Here is a 19,809-nt window from a genome sequence, read left to right as displayed (position 1 = left end):
ACTCAGATGACTGCCTTGTTCTCAGAACTGCTGTTCTCAATCTTGGATTTCAGTGTATTGCTCTGAGATGGTAGTAGGAAACAGCTATGTGAATTTTGTCGCTGCATTTCCTATAAACACATTGGCAGCCTTGTACATTGTACATTGATGATCCCCCTTTACATAAATCTGTGTGTGAGGCATTTAAAAAAATGTTTACTTGCTTGGGCCAGGCATGGTAGCTCACATCTATAGTCCCCGCACTTTGGGAGGCCAAGGTGGGAGGATTGCTTGAGCCCAGGAGTTTGAGACCAGCTTGGGCAACATGATGAAATCCTGTCTTTACAGAAAATATAAAAATTAGCCGAGTGTGGTGGCATGCGCCTGTAGTCCCAGCTACTTGGGAGGCTGAGATGGGAGGATTGCTTGAGCCCAGGAGGTGGAGGTTGCAGTAAGCTGAGGTTGCACCACTGCACTCCAGCCTGGGCAGCAGAGCCAAACCCTGCCTTGAAAAAAAAAAAAATCAAACAAATTACTTGCTTTACAACTTGATGTATTTTCTCCTTTTGATGATATAAATTATGGAACTGATCATGTTTTGCTTTTTGTCCTGGCTACTTGGAAGCTCAGAGCAAATTAAAAGTGTTTTCCTTGATTATAAAACAAAAATAAAGTCATTGCTAACCATTTTGAAAAATATAGAAAAACTTCAAGAAGAAGGCCTGGCTCATGACATGAACATGTGGGGTTCAAGATGAATATTTGAAGGCAGCTGTCATAATCAAGCCAAAGAGAGGGAAGAATGGTTGATGCTAAGTTGCTGAAGTGCTTTGTAATGTGTGATAGCAACACGGTTGGTGGAATTGTCATTTTAGATCACACAGCCAAAGCCCTGAGTTTAAGACTAAAATTAATTTCTTCAGGTTGGAATGAGAACAGCAACAATACAGTAGTTACCATCAAATGAATACCTGCTTTGCACAAGGCACTTGAAGACCATCTAAAGACCTTTTTAACCTCTTCACTCCCATGATAGGGTTAAAGCCACATGCTGCTGTCTTTAATTGCTGACTGGTGATTGGTATTGTGCCTTTTAGCAGTTTGAACATCGTATCATGGTTAAGCGTGTCTACACTGGATCCATGCTGCCCCTGCTCTCTGTATAACGTTCTGCAAGTATTTAACGTCTCTGGGCATCAGTTTCCTCATCTGTCAAATGGGGATAACAGTATTACATAGAGTTGTTATGAAGATTAAATAAACAATCTTTGTAGGGCTTGAACAGGGCATGGGCCATAGCCAGCACCTACAGTGTTTGTCAAATAAATATCTTAAAGTTCATTTCTCATTCCTTACAGAATACCAGGGTATTTTGACCCAACAAATAGGGTAGGCTGAATACAGTGGCTCACACCTCTAGTTCCTGCCACTTGAGGGGCTTAGGCAGGAAGATCCTTGACTCCAGGAGGTCAAGACTGCAGTGAGCCATGATCGGGCCCCTGCACTCAGCCTGGGCTACAGAGCAAGACCCTGTCTCAAACAACAACAATAACAAATAGAATAGCATTTCTCTTATTAATGCCCAGACATTCTGATGGCTTAATGGCGATGGGGATTTGAGGAAGAACTGGACTATTTAGAACTTCTTGAACCATTTCAAAAAGGTTTCTGAGTTGTTGGTTGGGCTGTCCTCTACTAAGGCTCAGTTAGTCTGTTTTGTGCTTGTGACTTCATCCTTTCTTCTCTGATTTGTAGGACATTCCTAAGCTTTTACTTTACGGTAATTTCAACTCTATACGTAAGTGAGAGTTTTTTCTTACTGGGTTTTTTCTGTTGTAACTTTACAAAGAAAGATTTTTAAAATTTATAGGTAATATTATTTTGGAACACAGATTTGGTAGGAGGACTTCTATTAACCCTGAAAGACTACCCAAGGTTGAGAGATTGGGTAGTTTAAAAATAATTATAGAAGCCATTAATTTATTTGATGGACTCATTGATCCCTTGAGATCATTACATAATTGATATTCACACTCAGAGGGGTTCCTGGTGTTCAAGTGGCAGAGACCCAGCTTCAGCTTCGCTCTTGAAGTAGAGCAGCTGCAGCAGGTGCTGGGAGAGGGAGGCGGCCATGCGAGGACTGGGTGGCATCTCAGTTCTCCCCACTGCCTCCTCTGAGCCCTCCTGGCTGTGTTCCTTTGTCTGGAAAGTGGGAGACTTGTACCTGTGACTTGTATAATAGTTTATGTTATTTCCCTGGGTAGAGTTCCTCTGGCACCTATTGTCGTTACATGATAACTACTCTCGTTGTTGACTGACTGAATACTGCTGCTGCTGCTACTACCACTACTACTATTGCTGCTGCTGCTGCTGCTACGGGTGCTGCTGCTTGTTGTCTACTGTTACTAAATCTTCCCTGATGTCGAGGAAATACTCAGAGTAACTAGGAGAAGCTCTGCGGTATCCATGAAGTACAGAGTAATATTTGATCCCCGCTTTAATGTTCATTTCCACATAACCTTTAGACAAATCCCTTAATACCTCTGTTTTAATTTTTCCCAAGAGATAAAAAAGACTCCACTGTTAAATGTGAGGAAATAATAAAAATACAGACTTTTAGGAACACATATTTTGGGTGCTACTAAACCACCATTGAACCATAGGTTGGTGATCCAGCTATTTTCCCGTGCTTTTGTGCATCTCTCTCTTAATTTTATTAATTTGTCATTTATGATGTCTGTTCTTCTTGCCTTCCCAGCTAGATGTGAAGTTCCTTGAAGGGAGAGATACTCTACCTTATACTTTTACTATGATCCTCTCAGCACCTAGTACTGGGAGTACCTTCTGATACCTACATACCTGGACTTAAAGTAATAGTCTATTTAATAAATGCATTTACTATGATATGTGGTATCCCATGAAAATGTTTTGATGACCTCATCTTTCTGGCATCAAATAGTAGATAAATTAAGTGTTTCATGCTGTGGTCTGTCATTCGGGGTGAAACTCATTTCCTCCACCTGTACCCACGAGGTGCAGGCTATGGGAACATACTTGCTGGTAGCTCTTCCCTGCTTTAATCATCAGCCAGGCATTTGGTGTTTAGCCATAACACAAATGAAAGCATTCCAAAACTGGAAGAATTTAGAACAAGCAGACAACCTTGCTGTCTGTTAAGCTCCACGAGCTTCAGATTTAAGGTAATTATGAAGGAGTCTAACTGTGACTGGTTTTCTTTTAAACACTGCAGTATTTTGATTCCGATTGATTTGGCCCACGCTGTGTGGAACAGACACAATAAAGCCGGTCTTTATCAGAGAGGCAGTACACTGTGTATTGTTCAGCTTGGAGTTTGTTTTCTTTTGGCCAGCAAGTAGGAGCCTCCCCTTTTGCATGGAGTAGTAACACCCCTGGAGGCTGGCCTTCGCTGTCATGCCTTCCCACCCCACAGGCTCTGCAGACCCAGCCAGTGGGGCTGACCACTTGTGCCTGGGAAGCCGGTTTCCTTTCCTTCCTTGGACCACTGGCATGCCTGTGCCTTCCACGGCCAGGGACTCGCAGCTGTTCCAGTTGCAGACTTTCTGACTTGCGTTTTCAGCCGAGAATGCAGGCTGATAAATGCAGGACAAGTAGTAGGAGTGTCAAAAAGGAACTGGTGATTGAGTCCCCCCTGCAATACAAGGATGCAGCTCAGGGCGAAGTGGAAGCAGAGAGCCCGGGCCCTGTGCCGGTAAGAGGGTCTCGTACAAAGTGTTGCTGTGTCTACCCGATGCTGGGTTCTTATTGTGCATGTGGACGGGGTTGACGCCTGTTGCCTGTCTTTGATTTCAAAACTTGCTCTGCTTGTCCCTTGTGAACTCCACTCTTTCCCTGTAATATGACTTCGCTTCCCCTTTGATTCTTCTTTGTGAAGAAAGAAATGTTGACATTTTGTGGGTGAATGTGGTTTCTAGGAGTTTTCTTTGTATGGGACAATTATGTATTGTTCACAATTATGTCCCACCTAGCTGCAGTGTTTGCAAATGTAAACCCAGGGAAGCATATTTTAATTGCGACTATAGGGTTGAAAAAAGATGTGCTTTGCAAAATTAAAACCTTTTCTACGTTATTTATGCTATTGAGAAAATGAGGCAGGTCCCATTGGGGGGTTTTAAGGAACATAACTGTTGGAAATATTACATAGTTTAGAAAGGATAAAATTACATATGTTCTTCTCTCTCATTTTACCAGGAGGTTTGCCTTGAATAAAGTAGGGAAGAACCTAAACTGTGAACCAGCTGATAGAAACGTTTCTGTTCTTAACATCAGCTAAACTCTCAGCATTTGTCTAAAGCCAAGTGCTTTGGTGGACTTTGGAGGGGAGGAATGTGAAAAATGGTTGTGTTGTTATCATCAGTGAGTAGGTTGTGCTTCTCTCTTGGAATTTCTTCAGTACAATAAAGGCACATAATTTTTTAAGCAAGCTGCACAAAACCACCAACATGCCCTGCAGAGGGGGGACAATTGAGCCTTTCAAATTATCTGCTAAAGAGATTGTTAAACTGATATGTAGTGATTTTATTTAGTTTTTTTTTTTTTCTTTAATGTGGAGGTTCAGTTGATGTTACCATGAAGTGTTTGCTTACTAATTTACTTAATTTTCAATTAATGTCTAAGAATCTGAACTTAAACTTTCCTATAACAGATTTGATTTGAACAGAGTTGCTTTCTTCGTGACTCGTGAGACTGCCCTATGTTTTATCGCCTTCAAAACTATATTGCTAACCCTGAACTGAAAAGTTAGTAAAATATCATGGTCTTTTTCACTGCAGATTTTCATCTTAGAGATTTAGGTTTCTTTTCTTCACCCTCTGCTACATTGTTTAGAAATGTAATTCATTATTCTGGATTCCTTGCTGCCAATATAATAGCCTGCTTCTCTGTTGGGTTGCTCACAGGCTATATGGATTTCACTGCTTAAAGCAGCTGATGTAACTTAGGATTTCTTGGAGGAAGTTGTGTGGTTTAGGTTCCCTTGTGAATATTCTTAAAAATCTTCTGTCAGTGATTCTCCAGCTGTGTAGAAATATTTGTCTACAGGACTGAATACACTGTAGAAAGATGCTGTGCAATTTTTTTTTAAGCACACAAGTGACTTCTTAAACTTACTTCTCTTTCTAGTGCTCAAGAATTTTGCCGTTTATGTCCTAGCTATTTGTTTAGGTAAATCTCACTCCAGGCAGTTCCCCTGGGGGTCTTTTTCCACTGCAATGGATAAAGCTGTGCTGGCTACAGCTGCATTTGGTGGGAACACTTGTCAGGGCCCAGCAGCTTGTGGCAGTGTGATCTCAGCTCTGCGCACCTGCAGAGAGGCGTGAGGGAGTGAGGAAGCCAACAGTGATACCAGAAGTTTTTTCTTATCAGGCAATGTTTCTCTTCTTCCAACAGGGTAAACATGATAAAAAGAGCTAATGTCAGATCAGGGAAGCAAGGATATTTCAGCAGGGCCTTTGCCCAGGGCAGATCTCTTACCTGTGGCTGTTGCTGCCCACTGGCAAACAAGAGTTCAACAGACTGCTGGAAAGGCAACTTGTTTCTCAAGATGATTTTTCAGAAGGAGGCAGACACCATTGTGCAACCTGTTTGTGGCAGTACTATTCATTGTTCTAATGTCAGTGGCCCACGGGCTTGGTAAGAATCCCCAAGACTGTCTATCATTTGAATGAATTATACCTAGAGACGTTTAAATGTAACATGCTTTATTCAGGAGGTAGCATTTTGAAATAAAGTTTTGCTGTTTTTAGTTATGTACAGAAACAGTCCTTGGGGAAAAATATTACATAAATTAAAAAGGATAAAATTAATTAATGCATGTAGTATAGAAGTAGGAAAAACAAGAAATGCAAATAGTGTAGCAGTAGGAAAGACAGTGTCCTTGTTTTTACTCTCCAGTGGTGACCATTATTAATAATTCGGTGTATATACTTCCAGACTTTCTCCTGTGCCTAGAACAGTATAACTTGTGTGTGTGTGTTTATGTTTAGAGAATGTACTACTATGGTAGATTTCTGGGTTTTCTCCCAGAACACGTCAATAACATCTTTTGTCCCCATATGTGGATTTATGCCTTTTTTTTTTTTTTTTTTTTTTTGAGACAAAGTCTTACTCTATCATCCAGGTTGCAGTGCAGTGGTACGATCTCGGCCCACTGCAACCTCCGTCTCCTGGGTTCAAGTGATTCTTCTGCCTCAGCCTCCCGAGTAGCTGAGATTATAGGTGCCCGCCACCATGCCCCGCTAATTTTTGTATTTTTAGTAGGGACAGGCTTTCATCATGTTGGTCAGGCCAGTCTTGAACTCCTGACCTCAGGTGATCCGCCCGCCTTGGCCTCCCAAAGTGTGATTACCGGCGTGAGCCACCACACCTGGCCTATGCCATTATTTTAATGGCTGCATATTATCTCATTTTAGGTCTGTACTATAACTGGATCGTTATTTAATTTGTTTCTAATTGTTTGCATTAGTAATGAGGCTACCATAAATGTACCCGTAAGTAGATCTTAAAGCATGTAGGCAAGCCAGTATTTGTTCTAGAAACTTTCTATCATAAGTTCCCTCCTGCCCTTATGATTGGTGGTAATGTTTTTTCTCCTCTGCCAGGGCCGCTTTGAAGGTTTCCCTTAGCAGTGGCTGCTTGTTCAGTGTTAGGGAAAGTTAGTGTTTCTTTTTCTTTCTTTATTTGGAGATGGAGTTGTTCTTTTTTTTTTTTTTTTTTTTGAGACAGAGTTGCTCTTGTTGCCCAGGCTGGAGTACAATGGCATGATCTCGGCTCACTGCAACCTCCGCCTCCTGAGTTCAAGCGATTCTCCTGTCTCAGCCTCCCGAGTAGCTGTAATTACAGGCACATGCCACCGCACCCGACTAATTTTTGTATTTTTAGTAGATATGTGGTGTCATCATATTGGTCAGGCTTCAAACTCCTGACCCCAGGTGATCCACCTGCCTTGGCCTCCCAAAGTGCTGGGATTACAGGCGTGAGCCACTGTGACCGGCTAAAAGTTAGTGTTTCCAAGAGAATATGTGTTTGGACATTATAAAGTTTCAGAGGCTGCAAGGTTCAACTTACAGGCACCTACATGGGTGGGTCTTGTCCCCTGCATTGTGACAGTAAGTGAGGGAGGAAGCACATGGTGAAACTTCCCCATTTCTATCCAGGCTTACTGCCAAACCCACTGAGAAATGGCTTTGGGGGCTAGAAATCACTACCAGGGGAACAGGCAGGATATTCTTGATGTCTGCATGTTAGTTTCCCTGCTCACATTTGAATACCTATTTTTACCCCCTACCCGCCACCCACCCCCCCCAAAGCTCTAAGGTAATTCCTGGAAACAATTTATTCTAATTGTTACTGCTCAACAGTTTAGAAGAAAAAGGTGTGGCTTCAAAGTGCCAAAAAAGACTGGGTTATATGCCATTTATGCAGCCCTTTCATTGGGTTCCTTTTGTGAGGCTGGTAGAGACTGCAGCACAGGTCTTATTTTGGGAATTTTTAAGGTTGAAGGATGTGAAGATTGAGAAGAGCTGAATTTTCCTGTTAGGTGTACTCATTAGGTATTTTTTGAAAAGGATCAGCGGGCACTGTGGCTCAAGCCTGTAATCCCAGCAGTTTAGGAGGCCAAGGTGGGCATTGCTTGATCTCAGGAGTTCAAAACCAGTTTGGGCAACATGGCGAAACTCCATCTCTACAAAAAGTACAAAAATTAGCCAGATGAGGTGGCATGGACCTGTAGTCCCAGCTTCTCGAGTGGCTGAGGTGGGAGGATTGCTTGAAACTGGGAGAGTTGAGGCTGCAGTGAGCAGAGATCACGCCATTGGACTCCAGGCTGGGTGACAGAGTAAGACCTTGTCTCAAAGAAAATAAAAGTTTCTTTTCAGAGATACCTTTTGGGTGGCTCATATTTTCCTGGGATCCTCAAGTGTTAAAAGCAGAATTTTAGTTCTTATTTCAATGTTTGAATGACCACGTGATTACTCTAGCTAAATAACTCTGTGAGAAGGCAGCGCGAGTACTTGATGTAGAAGGTAGTAGAAGGACTTGGCTTCTGATTGGACACACCAGTACATTACCTGGGAACTCTTCTGTCTCCCAGACAGAGGAGGAATGAGACTAGAAAATCTTTCCTATCCCTGAAGTTCTGTTTGCTCTAGAAATAGCAGACTAAGTGAAGTATAAGCTTATGGGCAATGATCATGTTGTTAATTTTGAATTAGACTTTAGGTGACTGTGATTGAGTTAATTAAATTATGCTTAGACAATAAGGCTTTCTGCCCTATAGGTTTTCCTGCACCCTTAGAGACAACTTTAGAAAAAAATAATTAATGATATTACATCAATAATATTTAATAAGTAGTTTCCTTGTTTTAAAAGTATTGGATGGTGAAAGATGTTACCAAAAGCTTTATATAGTAACCTATTCCTAGTGACAAGAACAGGAAATTTTACTTATTCAAAGCCATACACCTTCACTACAATGCTCTTTGTGTTTCATTTGTTTATTCATTAATTCATTCAACCCACATTTACAAGAATGGAGACTTGCCAATCTTATTGGACAGTGCATTGAGGCGAATGAGATCAAAACCCTCCCTCTCCCCGGGCAGCAAGGCATGAGGAAGGAAGGGGTTCATTCCTCTGGAATGCTTTCATGTGATCTTTATCAGGCACAGTGAGTGTTAATGCCACCCTGTCCTTTCTAGACACTTAGGCAGACAACACTTAAACCATCAGCCGCTCCAGGAAGGACGTGCTTCAGATTTTTTAGCAGCTAACATAGGCATAGCCAGGCTTTGCAGAAGGCGCAGGCCGAACCCCTAACTGTTCATGTGATCAGTGTTACATGAGGCTCCTGCTGCTGCACACCTATTTTGTGGAGCGGTCGGTGGAAGGAATCTTTGGGGAGTGCGTGCTTAGATAGGGTCCGAGTGAATCTAATTACCATGCCAGGCCTGGAAAATCATCTCAGACACGGGGCTTCAGCAGTTTGTTCCCTACCTCATTGCCATGCCAAGTCACTGCCGCCTCCTGGGTAGCAGTGTACAGAAAACTAAAATCCACCCAGCTCCGGCATTTATTTTCTCATGATCTGCCATCAGCATGGAGGGAGAATGGCTGGTGACTGTTTTTTATAGCAAGGTAATGCCAATAGTCATGTAATAATAAAAATAGCCACTACTTACATGGTTCCCTGCTCTGTGCCAGGAACTGTTTTATGCCTGCTAAATGTTATTTCAATTAATCCTCACAGCTCTAGGAGGCAGGCTCTATTCTTTTTCAGACGAGGAAACTGAGCACAGAGAAGTTAGGCAACTTGCTCAAAGTTACACATTCAATAAATGGCAGAGCCAGGATTGTAGACTTTGGGTCAGGTTTTTTAAAATCCATACCTGGACACATGCACAACTCATGAACAAAAATGAACGTATTCACTTGAGCTTAGCATTGAGACTGAAACGATAAACAAGAAAGGAAAAACACACTGCCCTTAAAAACTTAAAAATTGTTAGAGAAAGTCCAGTTTATAAGTGATAACCAACAGTGGTTGAATAGCATGAAGACAATGGCGGTCATGTGAAGAACTAAGAAATAGGAATGAAATAGAGCTGCCGTCAGGAGTCACTCTTATCTTGGGTGTTACATTTTATCATCTTCTCAGAAAGTTACATAGGAGCATAGACTGGTGAGAGTCTAAGAGTCTGCAGGCATCCCGTTTTCCTCCCTATTTTCCTTTTTTTTTGAGACAGAGTCTCGCTCTGTCACCCAGGCTGGAGTGCAGTGGTGCGATCTCGGTTTACTGCAAGCTCCGCCTCCCGGGTTCACGCCATTCTCCTGCCTCAGCCTCCCAAGTAGCTGGGACTACAGGCGCCCGCCACAACACTCGGCTAGTTTTTTTATTTTTTAGTAGAGATGGGGTTTCACTGTGTTAGCCAGGATGGTCTCGATGTCCTGATTTTGTGATCCACCCGCCTCGGCCTCCCAAAGTGCTGAGACTACAGGCGTGAGCCACCGCGCCTGGCCCCTATTTTCCTTTTTAAAAAATTTATAGATGATCCAGGTTAATCCTGAAATGTTTATACCCTAATTAGTAAAATGGGCACTGTGGTCCCCATAGTGTTTACAGAGGCTGCCATTTGTGCAGGTATGCTCTACTCTTGGAAAGGTAGCAGCTAAACACGAGGCTGCAGAACAGTGTCCAGCTGGCTGGTGGCACGGGTGGGCCAAGAGACCAGAGACCTAATTTTGATCCTGCATCTGCCTCTCAATCTCTGCAGATCACCACCCTCCTGGGCTTCAGTTTTCTTACCCGTAAAATGAGGAGCCTGTCATACATAATCTCTAAGGTCTGGGACTCAAGTTCCAGTGTTAGCATCTTTGATCTCAGAATAACCTGGGATGGAGTCAGGTTTAGGACTGTGGAGTTTTAGTTTCAGGTTTTAAGCTTTGTTTATTCAAAATTGTTTGGGTTTTGAGTTGTTGGAGCTATAAAATGGGATCTTGGAATTCCACCCAGTGTAAGAAGTAAGACCAAGGGAATGGGTTGGCCACCTGGAAATGAATAAAAAATTTGGAGTTAGCAGGGCATTCTAGGCAGGAGATAACAAGACAACCTAGCTCCAGCCTACAGACAGCATATGACTGTGAGGATACTTTTAGAACCAAGAAGGATTGGAAATTATAGTTTTCCCCCAACTTTCCAGAAGTTTGAAATACCCTGTAATGTGATATACTAGTGCTAAGTCTCTTTTAGAATGACATTTTGAGGCTTTGGAAATTTTCAGCATTCCCTTTCCTGACAAGTGTAAGTGCCACTTACCAGTGGGTCTCAAGGGCTCTGCCAGGTTCCCGGGGAGGAGCCAGTCTCGTATTCTGCTTTGGGATTTCCTTAATATGGAGAGTTGTCACTGCCAAGGGAAAGGCAGCAGCGAGCGGTGCAGAGAGCCAGCACTCACTCACAGGATGCTCACTTGGCATTTCTAAGCCAGGACTGCATTGCGTATCAGACAGAGGTTGTAGCAGTGGCTGCCCTCCAGATCCCCCATCTCTGAAGGTTCTCTGGACTGCCTGTTCCACTACCACGTTCTATCTTTTCTTACACTGAGCCATGCTGCATTGTGCTATCAGACCACTCTTTCTAAAACACAGAGACGGGTGGGGTGTGGTGGCTCACGCCTGTCATCCCGGTACTTTGTGAGGCTGAGGTGAGAGAATTGCTTGAGGCCAGGAGTTTGAGACCAGCCCGGGCAACATAGCAAGACCCTGTCTTTACACAAATAAAAAATAAAAAAATTGACCCAGCTTGGTGGGGCAGACCTGTAGTCCTAGCTATTTGGGAAGATGAGGCGGGAAGATTGCTTGAGCCCAGGAATTCAAGGTTACAGTTAGCTATGGTGGAGCTACTGCACTCCAGCCTGGGCAACAGAGTGAAACTCTGTCTCAAAAGCAAAACACAAAACAACACAGCCCACAGATATAGTTGTTAATTATCTGCTTAAAAGTCTTCTCTGACTCTTCCTTTGCAGAGAAAGCAAAGCATGGCTTCCTTGATTCGCAGAGGCTGACCCTGAATTTGCCTGCTGACCTCATCTCCTGCAGCCTCCAAAATGTGCCCTGACCCCGGCTTTCCAGTCTTCCTTCCACCTGGGGTGCTTTCACACCTGGGCACAGCTCTGCCTTTGCCTGGCATGCACTGCACTGGATAAAAGGATAAAATCCTCATTTATGCTTCAAGCCCCAGCTCACATGCCGACTTCTTTGGGAAACCTTTGCAAACCCTCTCCCCACATTTCCCAGTAGACTGTGTGCTCCTGTAGCCCTTCATGGCGTCGTTGTTCCAGCTTGTTGTCAGGCGTCTCCGCTTTATTGTAGTGAAGCTTTATACTCCAGTCTCCCTTACTAACGGGGCTTCTGTCCAACAAGAACCACCCGAGTGGTTTTGTTTTCTTTGTATTCGATCTCTGATGTAATGTCAAAGCTCTTTTTTTTTTTTTTTCTTTCTCCTGCTTCTCAGCATGGTCCTGGTGACTCTTTGGGGAATGTATAGACAAAAAAAGGTTGCAGAAAGGGCCTGCAGGAAAGACTAGATCTGAAAATCATTCACGTTTTCATTTGCCTCTCTTCCACCTGCAAAGGTTTAGCCACCAATATCCAAATGTCTTGAATTGCCAAAAAGTAGAAAGGGATGCAAGTAGAGGAACTTGCTGGACTTACATGTGATGTGGCTATTGTGCCGCTTTATTCCCCTGTGCATCTGTGGTTTTGATCTCTATTAAAATGTTGGTGAACATTTTATCTGAGTACTTTTGTGTACAGAAGTGCAAACAGGTTCCCAGAGTCAAACCCCTTCCTGTTCCTCACTTAGCCGGCACCCCTTTCTGTTATCAGTACCTTTTCTTCCTGGCAGCCGTACCTGAAACCCTAACATCATATTTGATGGTCATAGTACACTTGGAAAAATCACCGTGTGACATTTTCACAACAGCTTCTCAGTAAATTGATTATATCTGGAAAAGGTGGAGATCCACAAGATACAGGCAGAGAAGATGGCTCTTCCAGGGAGAAAGAGTTCAGAAAGGTGGGGCCTATTGGAGACACTAGAGAATGTGGTCCGCTGCTTTATAGAACCAAGACTAGACCTAACTTTTATCTCTGATGTGGTATGTTTTTCCAAACTGTTGTCTGCCCAAGTAAAAATTTCAGGAAGTGGACTGTCCTTTGTTTTGCCATGAAGTTTAAAAAATTACCTGTATATTAAAATTTCTTACAGTCTATTATAGTGCTGTCTAATAGAAATATAACATGAGCCATATATATAATTTCTGCTCTGTTATTTTTTGAGACAGAGTCTTGCTCTGTCACCCAGGCTGCAGTGCAGTGGAGTGATCTTGGCTCACTGCAACCCCCGCCTCCCAGGTTCAAGCAATTCTCGTGCCTCAGCCTCCCGAGTAGCTGAGATTACAGGTGTGTGCCACCACACCTGGCTAATTTTTGTATTTTTAGTAGAGATAGAGTGAACCATGTTGGCCAGGCTGGTCTCGAACTCCTGGCCTCAAGTGATACCCCCCCCCGCACCCCCCCTCCCCCCCCCCCGCCCACCTCAGCTTTCCAAAATGCTGGGATTACACGCGTGAGCCACCACACCTGGTCAAATTTAAAATTTTCTAGTAGCCAAGTTAAAGTAAAAAGAAACAGGTGTAACTAATTTTAGTAATATAATTTTAACCCAGTATTTCCAAAATATTACCATTTCAATTTTGAATTCTTATTAAAAAAAGGTATTTTATATTTCATTTTTAGGACGTCATTGACATTTGGTGTCTGTTTTATGCCTACAGCACATCTGAATTTAGAATCATCACATTTTAAGTGCTCAGTAGTCACCTATGGCTGGTAGCTACCACATTGATCAGTGCAGGTTTATACTTAACACATTCTTTAGCTTAAAAGCCTCAAACTAAAAAGCTGTCATTTTGGGGGTGAGTCACTGGGTGAGGAAAAATATTTGTGATTTTTTTTTCTGTAGGAAAAAAATGCATGATTTAAATGTGAGTTTTCCTTACAAAGGTCATGCCTTGAAATATTTGATGGTATTATAAATTACATACTAATTAATGGCATTAATATGTGTCAAGACATTTAAACCTGGTTCTTTGGAAAGATTTAGCATTTTGGAGTATGATTTTTAATATTTTTGAAGTGGAAAATGATTATTTTCCTGGAAGGGACTCTGCTTTTTATCTCTGCTGTAGTGAGATTGTAAAGCCTGGGTAGTTCAGTGCCTGGCAGATCTCAGAGTGGGGAGAACTTCCCTCCTCCCTTGTGACGTGGAGCCTGAAGCATCCTCATGTGGAGCAATGTTCAGCATTTCTCATATAAAGAGGAACAGAGGCATTGGAGAGGCACTTCTGGTTCTAGAAATCTGAAATGCCATCATGCTTACTGTTTATGTGTGATGGGGAAGGTCCTGGTCTTGGGGCCAGGAGACCCAAGGATCACCATCTGTGTGACCGTCAGTAAACCATCTAATTCCTCTAAGCATCAGTTTCCTCATCAGTGAGATGGTGATGATGCAACCATACAGTTGTGGGGAGGTTTAATGAGACAATATGTGTGTAATCCAGCAAAGGTATGTATGTTGTAGGGGCTAAAATTCTATTGAATGTGAACTACACATAACTATGTATGGTCCCCACCACCACCATTTGGTGCATTCGTGCTCTGTCCAGTCACTGTATATTGAACCCTGTCAATAACCTGGTGATAATGATAACAGAAATTGTTACTTTTCCCATCTTTAGATGCCAGTATGGAGATTATAAGGTTAAATAAGCAACTTGTCCAAAGGCCACATAGCCAATAGGCAGTGAAGCCAGGATTTTTTGAGAATACGTTTTAATATGAAATTCTCAAGCATACATGGAAGTAGATGGACTAGTAGAGTGGTTATCAAACATGAATGGGCACCAGAATCATCTGAAGGGCTTGTTAACACAGACTGTGAGGCCCCAACCCCAGAGCTTCTGACTCCATGGGTCTGGGGTGAATGTGTATTTCTAACATGTTTCAGGTGATGCTGATGCTAGCCCAGGACCAAACTTACAGAACCATTGTACTGATGTAATGAACCCCCATATACCTGTCACCACCTCTGGCAGTAGTTTACATTTTTGGGACTAGGATTTAAACTCTAACTCCCAACACCTGCCCTTTACTGGTCTCTATACTGCCTGCCTGGCAGTGGAGTCTGCAGAAACTGTTTTGTGAACTATGTGTTATGAATATTCCATTCCCTATCCCCAATATCTTAAGTAGCTTAAAGTAAGTTGTTTTGAAATCTGACTAAATCTGGCTTTTAGAGCCTTTTAGCTTAATTGCTTGCCCTCTTCATTTCAGAGTTCCAAAAATAGTTTTTACTGACCTAGGAAGAATTAACAATTTTAGGTCATAATGCTAAAAAAGGAAGAAAAATGCCTGGAAGAGTCTACAGTCTAGATTTGAGATAGAATTATTTATACAACTATGATAGCACATCTTTTTCTTTTTTGATTTTATTTCTTTCCACATGTGAAAAAATAGGCAGAATTAGAAGCCGAGACTACTGTACGTGTGTGAGAGACACATGCTGGGCCCACTGCATGCGCTCTACCTGGTGCTCACTGTGTTCCCCTTTTGCCCTTCCTGGCCTGGTGTTGGCCCATGGCCGGTATCGGGGTAGGGAGAAGACACATGAAGCACTGCGCTTGCGAGGGAGCTGCTCCCGTTCCACCTAGCTCTCTCCTCATCTGACTCCCCGGGCACGGGACATGGAGGAAGTCTCCTAAATTCCTGTCTTGTCTTCCTCTCCTCGTTGACATTCTCAGCAGCATCCCCAGTGAGCACAGCTGACAGCAGGCGAAGAGTTGTGTAGGTTTTCCTTAATTGGTATTATTATTCCTGTCTTTATTATTATTTCCATTTCCATTATCATGTTTCTCTTACCTATTTCAGGTGCTATTGATTTGACAAAATCAGATTTTGTCAGATTTGTCAAATCTGTATAACTGCTATATAAAAAGGAAATTCAACATCGTGTTAGTGTTTATAATATAAAAAACTGCATTCACAAATGTCTAATTGTTGGTGTTAGTCTGTTCTTAGGATAACACCACATTGGCGCATGAAAAATATATTTAGATGTCTGGGAGTTTGGTGTTTCTTATGCATTCTTCCAAATATTCTCCAAAGCATTAACTGCTGTAGTTTAACACTCAGGTTTGAGCTTATTTCTATATCTAAGTTTAGATAAGGTTTCCTTTTTCCTCCAGTATTTAGATTACATGTGTATGCACATTGTCAATGAAAGTGCAAAATTAAAATGTAGGCATCATTTTAGTAGGGGCTGAGACAAGATCCTGGGCCAGGGCTCAGGAGGTTCCTCCTGGGACCCCAGGGCAGTCCCTAGGGTTGGGTTTCCCAATGTGTAAAATGAGACGACTGGACTGGATAATCGCAGGTTCTGATGTTTGCACAAGCTTGTAGTGCTAAATAAAAGCTTTTAAGCTGTATTACTGAATCTGTAGTACCTTTTAAAAAGCATGCTTCCAAACAGCTTCTAGATCATTGTCCCTACAGACACTCATGAGCAGTCTGGAGAAGAACATATACTACTGAATGAGAGTGGGATTCTATCTTGATTATCACCATCGACTAGTTGTAATGTCCTGAGTTAGGGACAGAAGAGCATGTCTGTGACAAGCTGATGGAGGGCTTCTTTCTTCCGCTGGAGGATGGCGTGGGACCTACCTGTGTGTCTCTCCGCCCCTCCTCCTGTTTGTGGCCTTCCTGAGGGCCCGTCTCACTGTGGCCCTACCTGCCACTCCGGCCTCATCTCTCCCTGCAGGCTATAGTCCAGGGGTGGCTTTGGCACATGTAGGCACCCCAGGTGAGCTAATCATTGGTACCCCCTCAAATGAACACTATTCCAATATTTGCTTACTTTAGAGGAGAGACTGAGGGCTGTATGGGTGAAGGTGGAGCAGGGGGCTCTTGTGAGGAGTGTTGCTCTCTGACTCCAGTGTTATCCATCCTTGCAGAGGAAGCAGGATGGGAGGGCACTGGCCTATCCAGTGCTCCTCAAGCACGTCCATCTGGGAGGCCCGCTGCTCACCTCAGGTAGCAGCTGTGTGGAGTCTCTTTTTCAGAAGGGCTTTCTCCTAAGTATAGTTTTCCCCATCACCTTGGATTTCCAATGGTGCTAGAGCACCTATGGAGTCTGGGACCCAAGCCCCCTTTATGCAGCCTTATCCAGCTATTCTGAACTCCTGGCTGCTTCTAGAACTCACCACGCTCAGAATTTAGCATGAAGCTCATGAAGCTTAAGTTTCAGGATCCCTTTCAAGGCACTGGAAGAGATTCCAGCAATTTTATATCTATTAGTTTGTATTTTTTGACCTCACTGTAATTGTACATGTTTCAGGCCTTACAAAATCTACTTCCATCCATGCACATGCTCCCTGGTGTCTCAATTTTCTCTGCAGGGAATCCTCAATCTGCCCTGAATCCTGGCTGGCTTGTTCAACTCATTGATCAGCTCCAGGAGCCTCCTTTAAGAAGCACTCCACGTCACTGGGGTCCCTCACTCATCCAACACACAGTTATTGAGTGCTTCTGCTATGCTGGGTGCTGTTCTAAGTGCTGGAGAAAGCAGCAAATACAGTAGTGCTGTCTTGCCCTCATGGAGCTTATAATCTAGCTGGGCAAAGGTTGGGTTCCTTCTAGTGGGCCAGATGCCACTCCTGGTCCCTGCTGCTGTCATTCATTCTGCTGATTGTTCACACATGTGCCTTCCCTCTGACTGCCAGCTCCCTGGGGCAGGGCTGTGTTCTTTTTATCTTGATGTCTCTGGCACAGTGCATGTGAACCAGCTCAGTAAATACCTGTGGAGAGAGGGAACTCATACTGCTAATCACATGTATACACAAGGAAGAGAGGCGGCTGTTATTTTCCTGTGCCCACCCTACTTATAGGAAAATGAGGATCCTTCCTGCAAATTTGACAACTTTAAGAAATTCCTGGTGGGGCTACATAGCGAGAGTCATGTGCATGATAGGAGTGCAGGAAGGCTTGTGTGGCCCACACTTGTGAGCACATGGCTTCAGAAGCCCCTTTTTGTTGCAAGCTGCCATCTCCCTGTTCCTATCCCCAGCAACAGTACTGGTGTCCTGTTGGCAACATTGAGAAGCGCTTTGAAAGTGGACCGACTTTATCTCAGCCTATCAAGTAGCTTTTACAGCCATGCAGATAAATCAAGGAAGTCCTAAATTCTTTATAAGTAGAAATGACGAATTTCTCATTTCTTAAAATAGCTCCAAGAGTTGCCATTTAGTTTGCTATTTCAAGAAGTGGCATTCAGGATTTCAGCTCTTGTTAACATTTAATCACCAGAGACACAAGGGCAAGAAATGACTGGAAAGTTCATTTGAAGCTATCACATCCGAGGCAAGAGCAGTGAAATTGCTGTGCTCTTTGGAGCTTAGCTCTTCCCATGGGTTTCGAGGTTTTGTACATATTTGGCCAGAACTGAACTCAGTTTGTGGGCGAACATTGTGCAGGTCTGCTGGATCCAGAGGAATCTCATTTTCCTGGCACTAAGAACATTTCCTGCTTCTGATTGCCTTTTGATCTGGAATTTCAATTTGCATGATGTTGGGCCGCCAGACCCTAAGCAGCAAACGCTGTGGGAGGGAGGGAGTTCCGAGAGATTGAAGGGTCAGGGGATCATGGTGGGGTATTGTGGGGTTCTGCTTTCTGGCCCCCATGGGAGGTGTAGGGAAGTGTGATTGCTAGAGGCGCGCCATGCTGCCCGCTGCCATGCTCAGTAGATGGGGACTGGCGGGGCCTTCGTATCAGTGGCTCACCTGTGTCCATGTTGTCCTTTGAAATGAGGAGCTCTTTCTCCCCAACCACTGTGATCATGCCACATAACCCTCTGTGAGCAGTGTCCCATGGGGTGTCCTGCCTGCCTGCTCTCTTCTTCACAATCCAAGACCCTCCTGCTGTCATGGAGCTGCCCTAATGGGAGGGGGTCAGGAGTACTTTTCTCTGTCGCCCACCCCCAGCTGTGGTTATTCTTCGTCCTCCCTGGCACACACCGCAGCAATACTCAGTCCCCTCTACAGTATAAGCAGCTGTCTGTTTCCTTTGGGTTCAGCCCCTGAATTTCATTGTCTGGATGCAGTTTTCTCTATGTTGGGTCATTATTTGTCTTCCTTTGTGCATGTCCCTGCCATTATTGCCTGTTTTATTTTGTGTGTTTCTGGAGGTCGAGGAAAGTTTTTTTTTCTTTTTGTTTAAAAAACCTGTCATGCAAGCAACATATTTAATAATATGAATAGCTCCATTTATTATAACATGTGTTTACAGTTTGCCAGGCTTTGCCTTTTCCGTGAATTGACTCAGTTGAGTCCACCAACAGCCCCACGTGGCTGCACAGCTCGGCTTTCCTAACCATGCTGCCATCCTCGTCAGCATTCGTATGGACACATGACCCTATCAGGGCAGAGTCAGGTTTTGTGAGGGACAAAGCTTACAGAATTTTAGGGGCCTTCTTTAAGAAAAATAATTCAACATTTGAAAACAAAATAAGGCACAGAGGTGAACATTTATTTAGAATTTAAAAAGAAATAAATTTTAAAAAGCTAACACAAGCCATAAACACCAGAAATCCAGGGAAACAACACATTTTTATCAATGAACCTCTTGATGCACCTCCATACTACTTCCCTACAGTTTTAGGGCTTCATATTCTTTTATTGCCTCTTCATATGATGATGATTTTGTATTATCATTCTTCATTGCAAGAACAGGTCAGTGTTTCCCTTGGCATGATTAGTCCAAATTTGTATTTTATTACTGAGAGTTTAGAAAAATTTCTTCTAGTTCCACAACATCTGGGAATGTCACAGGAATTTTTAGTATTGGAAAAGCTTCTGTGAGGTTTCTTTTGTACGTGAGCAATGCAGTTTGGGGGCATTCTCAGTTTGTGCAATGACTAATCTTACATACCACCAAGTAGTCCTGGGGCCACATACCTTAGAACATGTCTGAATTGTGACATGGCCTCCCATCTTCTGTGTCATGACATTGGGTGGACACAGTGGGCACGTTCCTGGAAATCTTCCTAAGCCAAGGTGCCCAGCAACAATGGAGCTGTACGGGAACCACTGGCAAGCTCTATTAGCCCCACAGGACGTGTCCCTGGGGCCTGAGTGGGATGCTGAGGGTGGCAAAGATAACAAGACTCAGCCCTGCCCTGAGGCA

General features: G+C 43.4%; 1 protein-coding gene across 33 annotated transcripts in view; it reads left to right on the top strand.

Annotated features, from left to right (window-relative positions):
* DOCK9 (dedicator of cytokinesis 9) overlaps window positions 1-19,809 on the top strand; it is a 298,314-nt gene that overhangs the window by 105,619 nt on the left and 172,886 nt on the right. For 2 of the 33 annotated variants that reach the window (XM_054528575.2, XM_054528570.2), the window contains exon 1: window positions 3,305-3,709. In XM_054528575.2, the coding sequence (XP_054384550.1) occupies window positions 3,584-3,709 (126 nt within the window). In that variant the 5' untranslated portion in view covers window positions 3,305-3,583. 33 annotated transcript variants of the gene reach the window in all.

Source organism: Pongo abelii, chromosome 14, assembly GCF_028885655.2.
Source record: "Pongo abelii isolate AG06213 chromosome 14, NHGRI_mPonAbe1-v2.0_pri, whole genome shotgun sequence".
Taxonomy (NCBI): Eukaryota; Metazoa; Chordata; class Mammalia; order Primates; family Hominidae; genus Pongo; species Pongo abelii.
The sequence above is the reverse complement of the archived record's forward strand: the minus strand, read 5'-3'. Positions and strand labels throughout refer to the sequence as shown.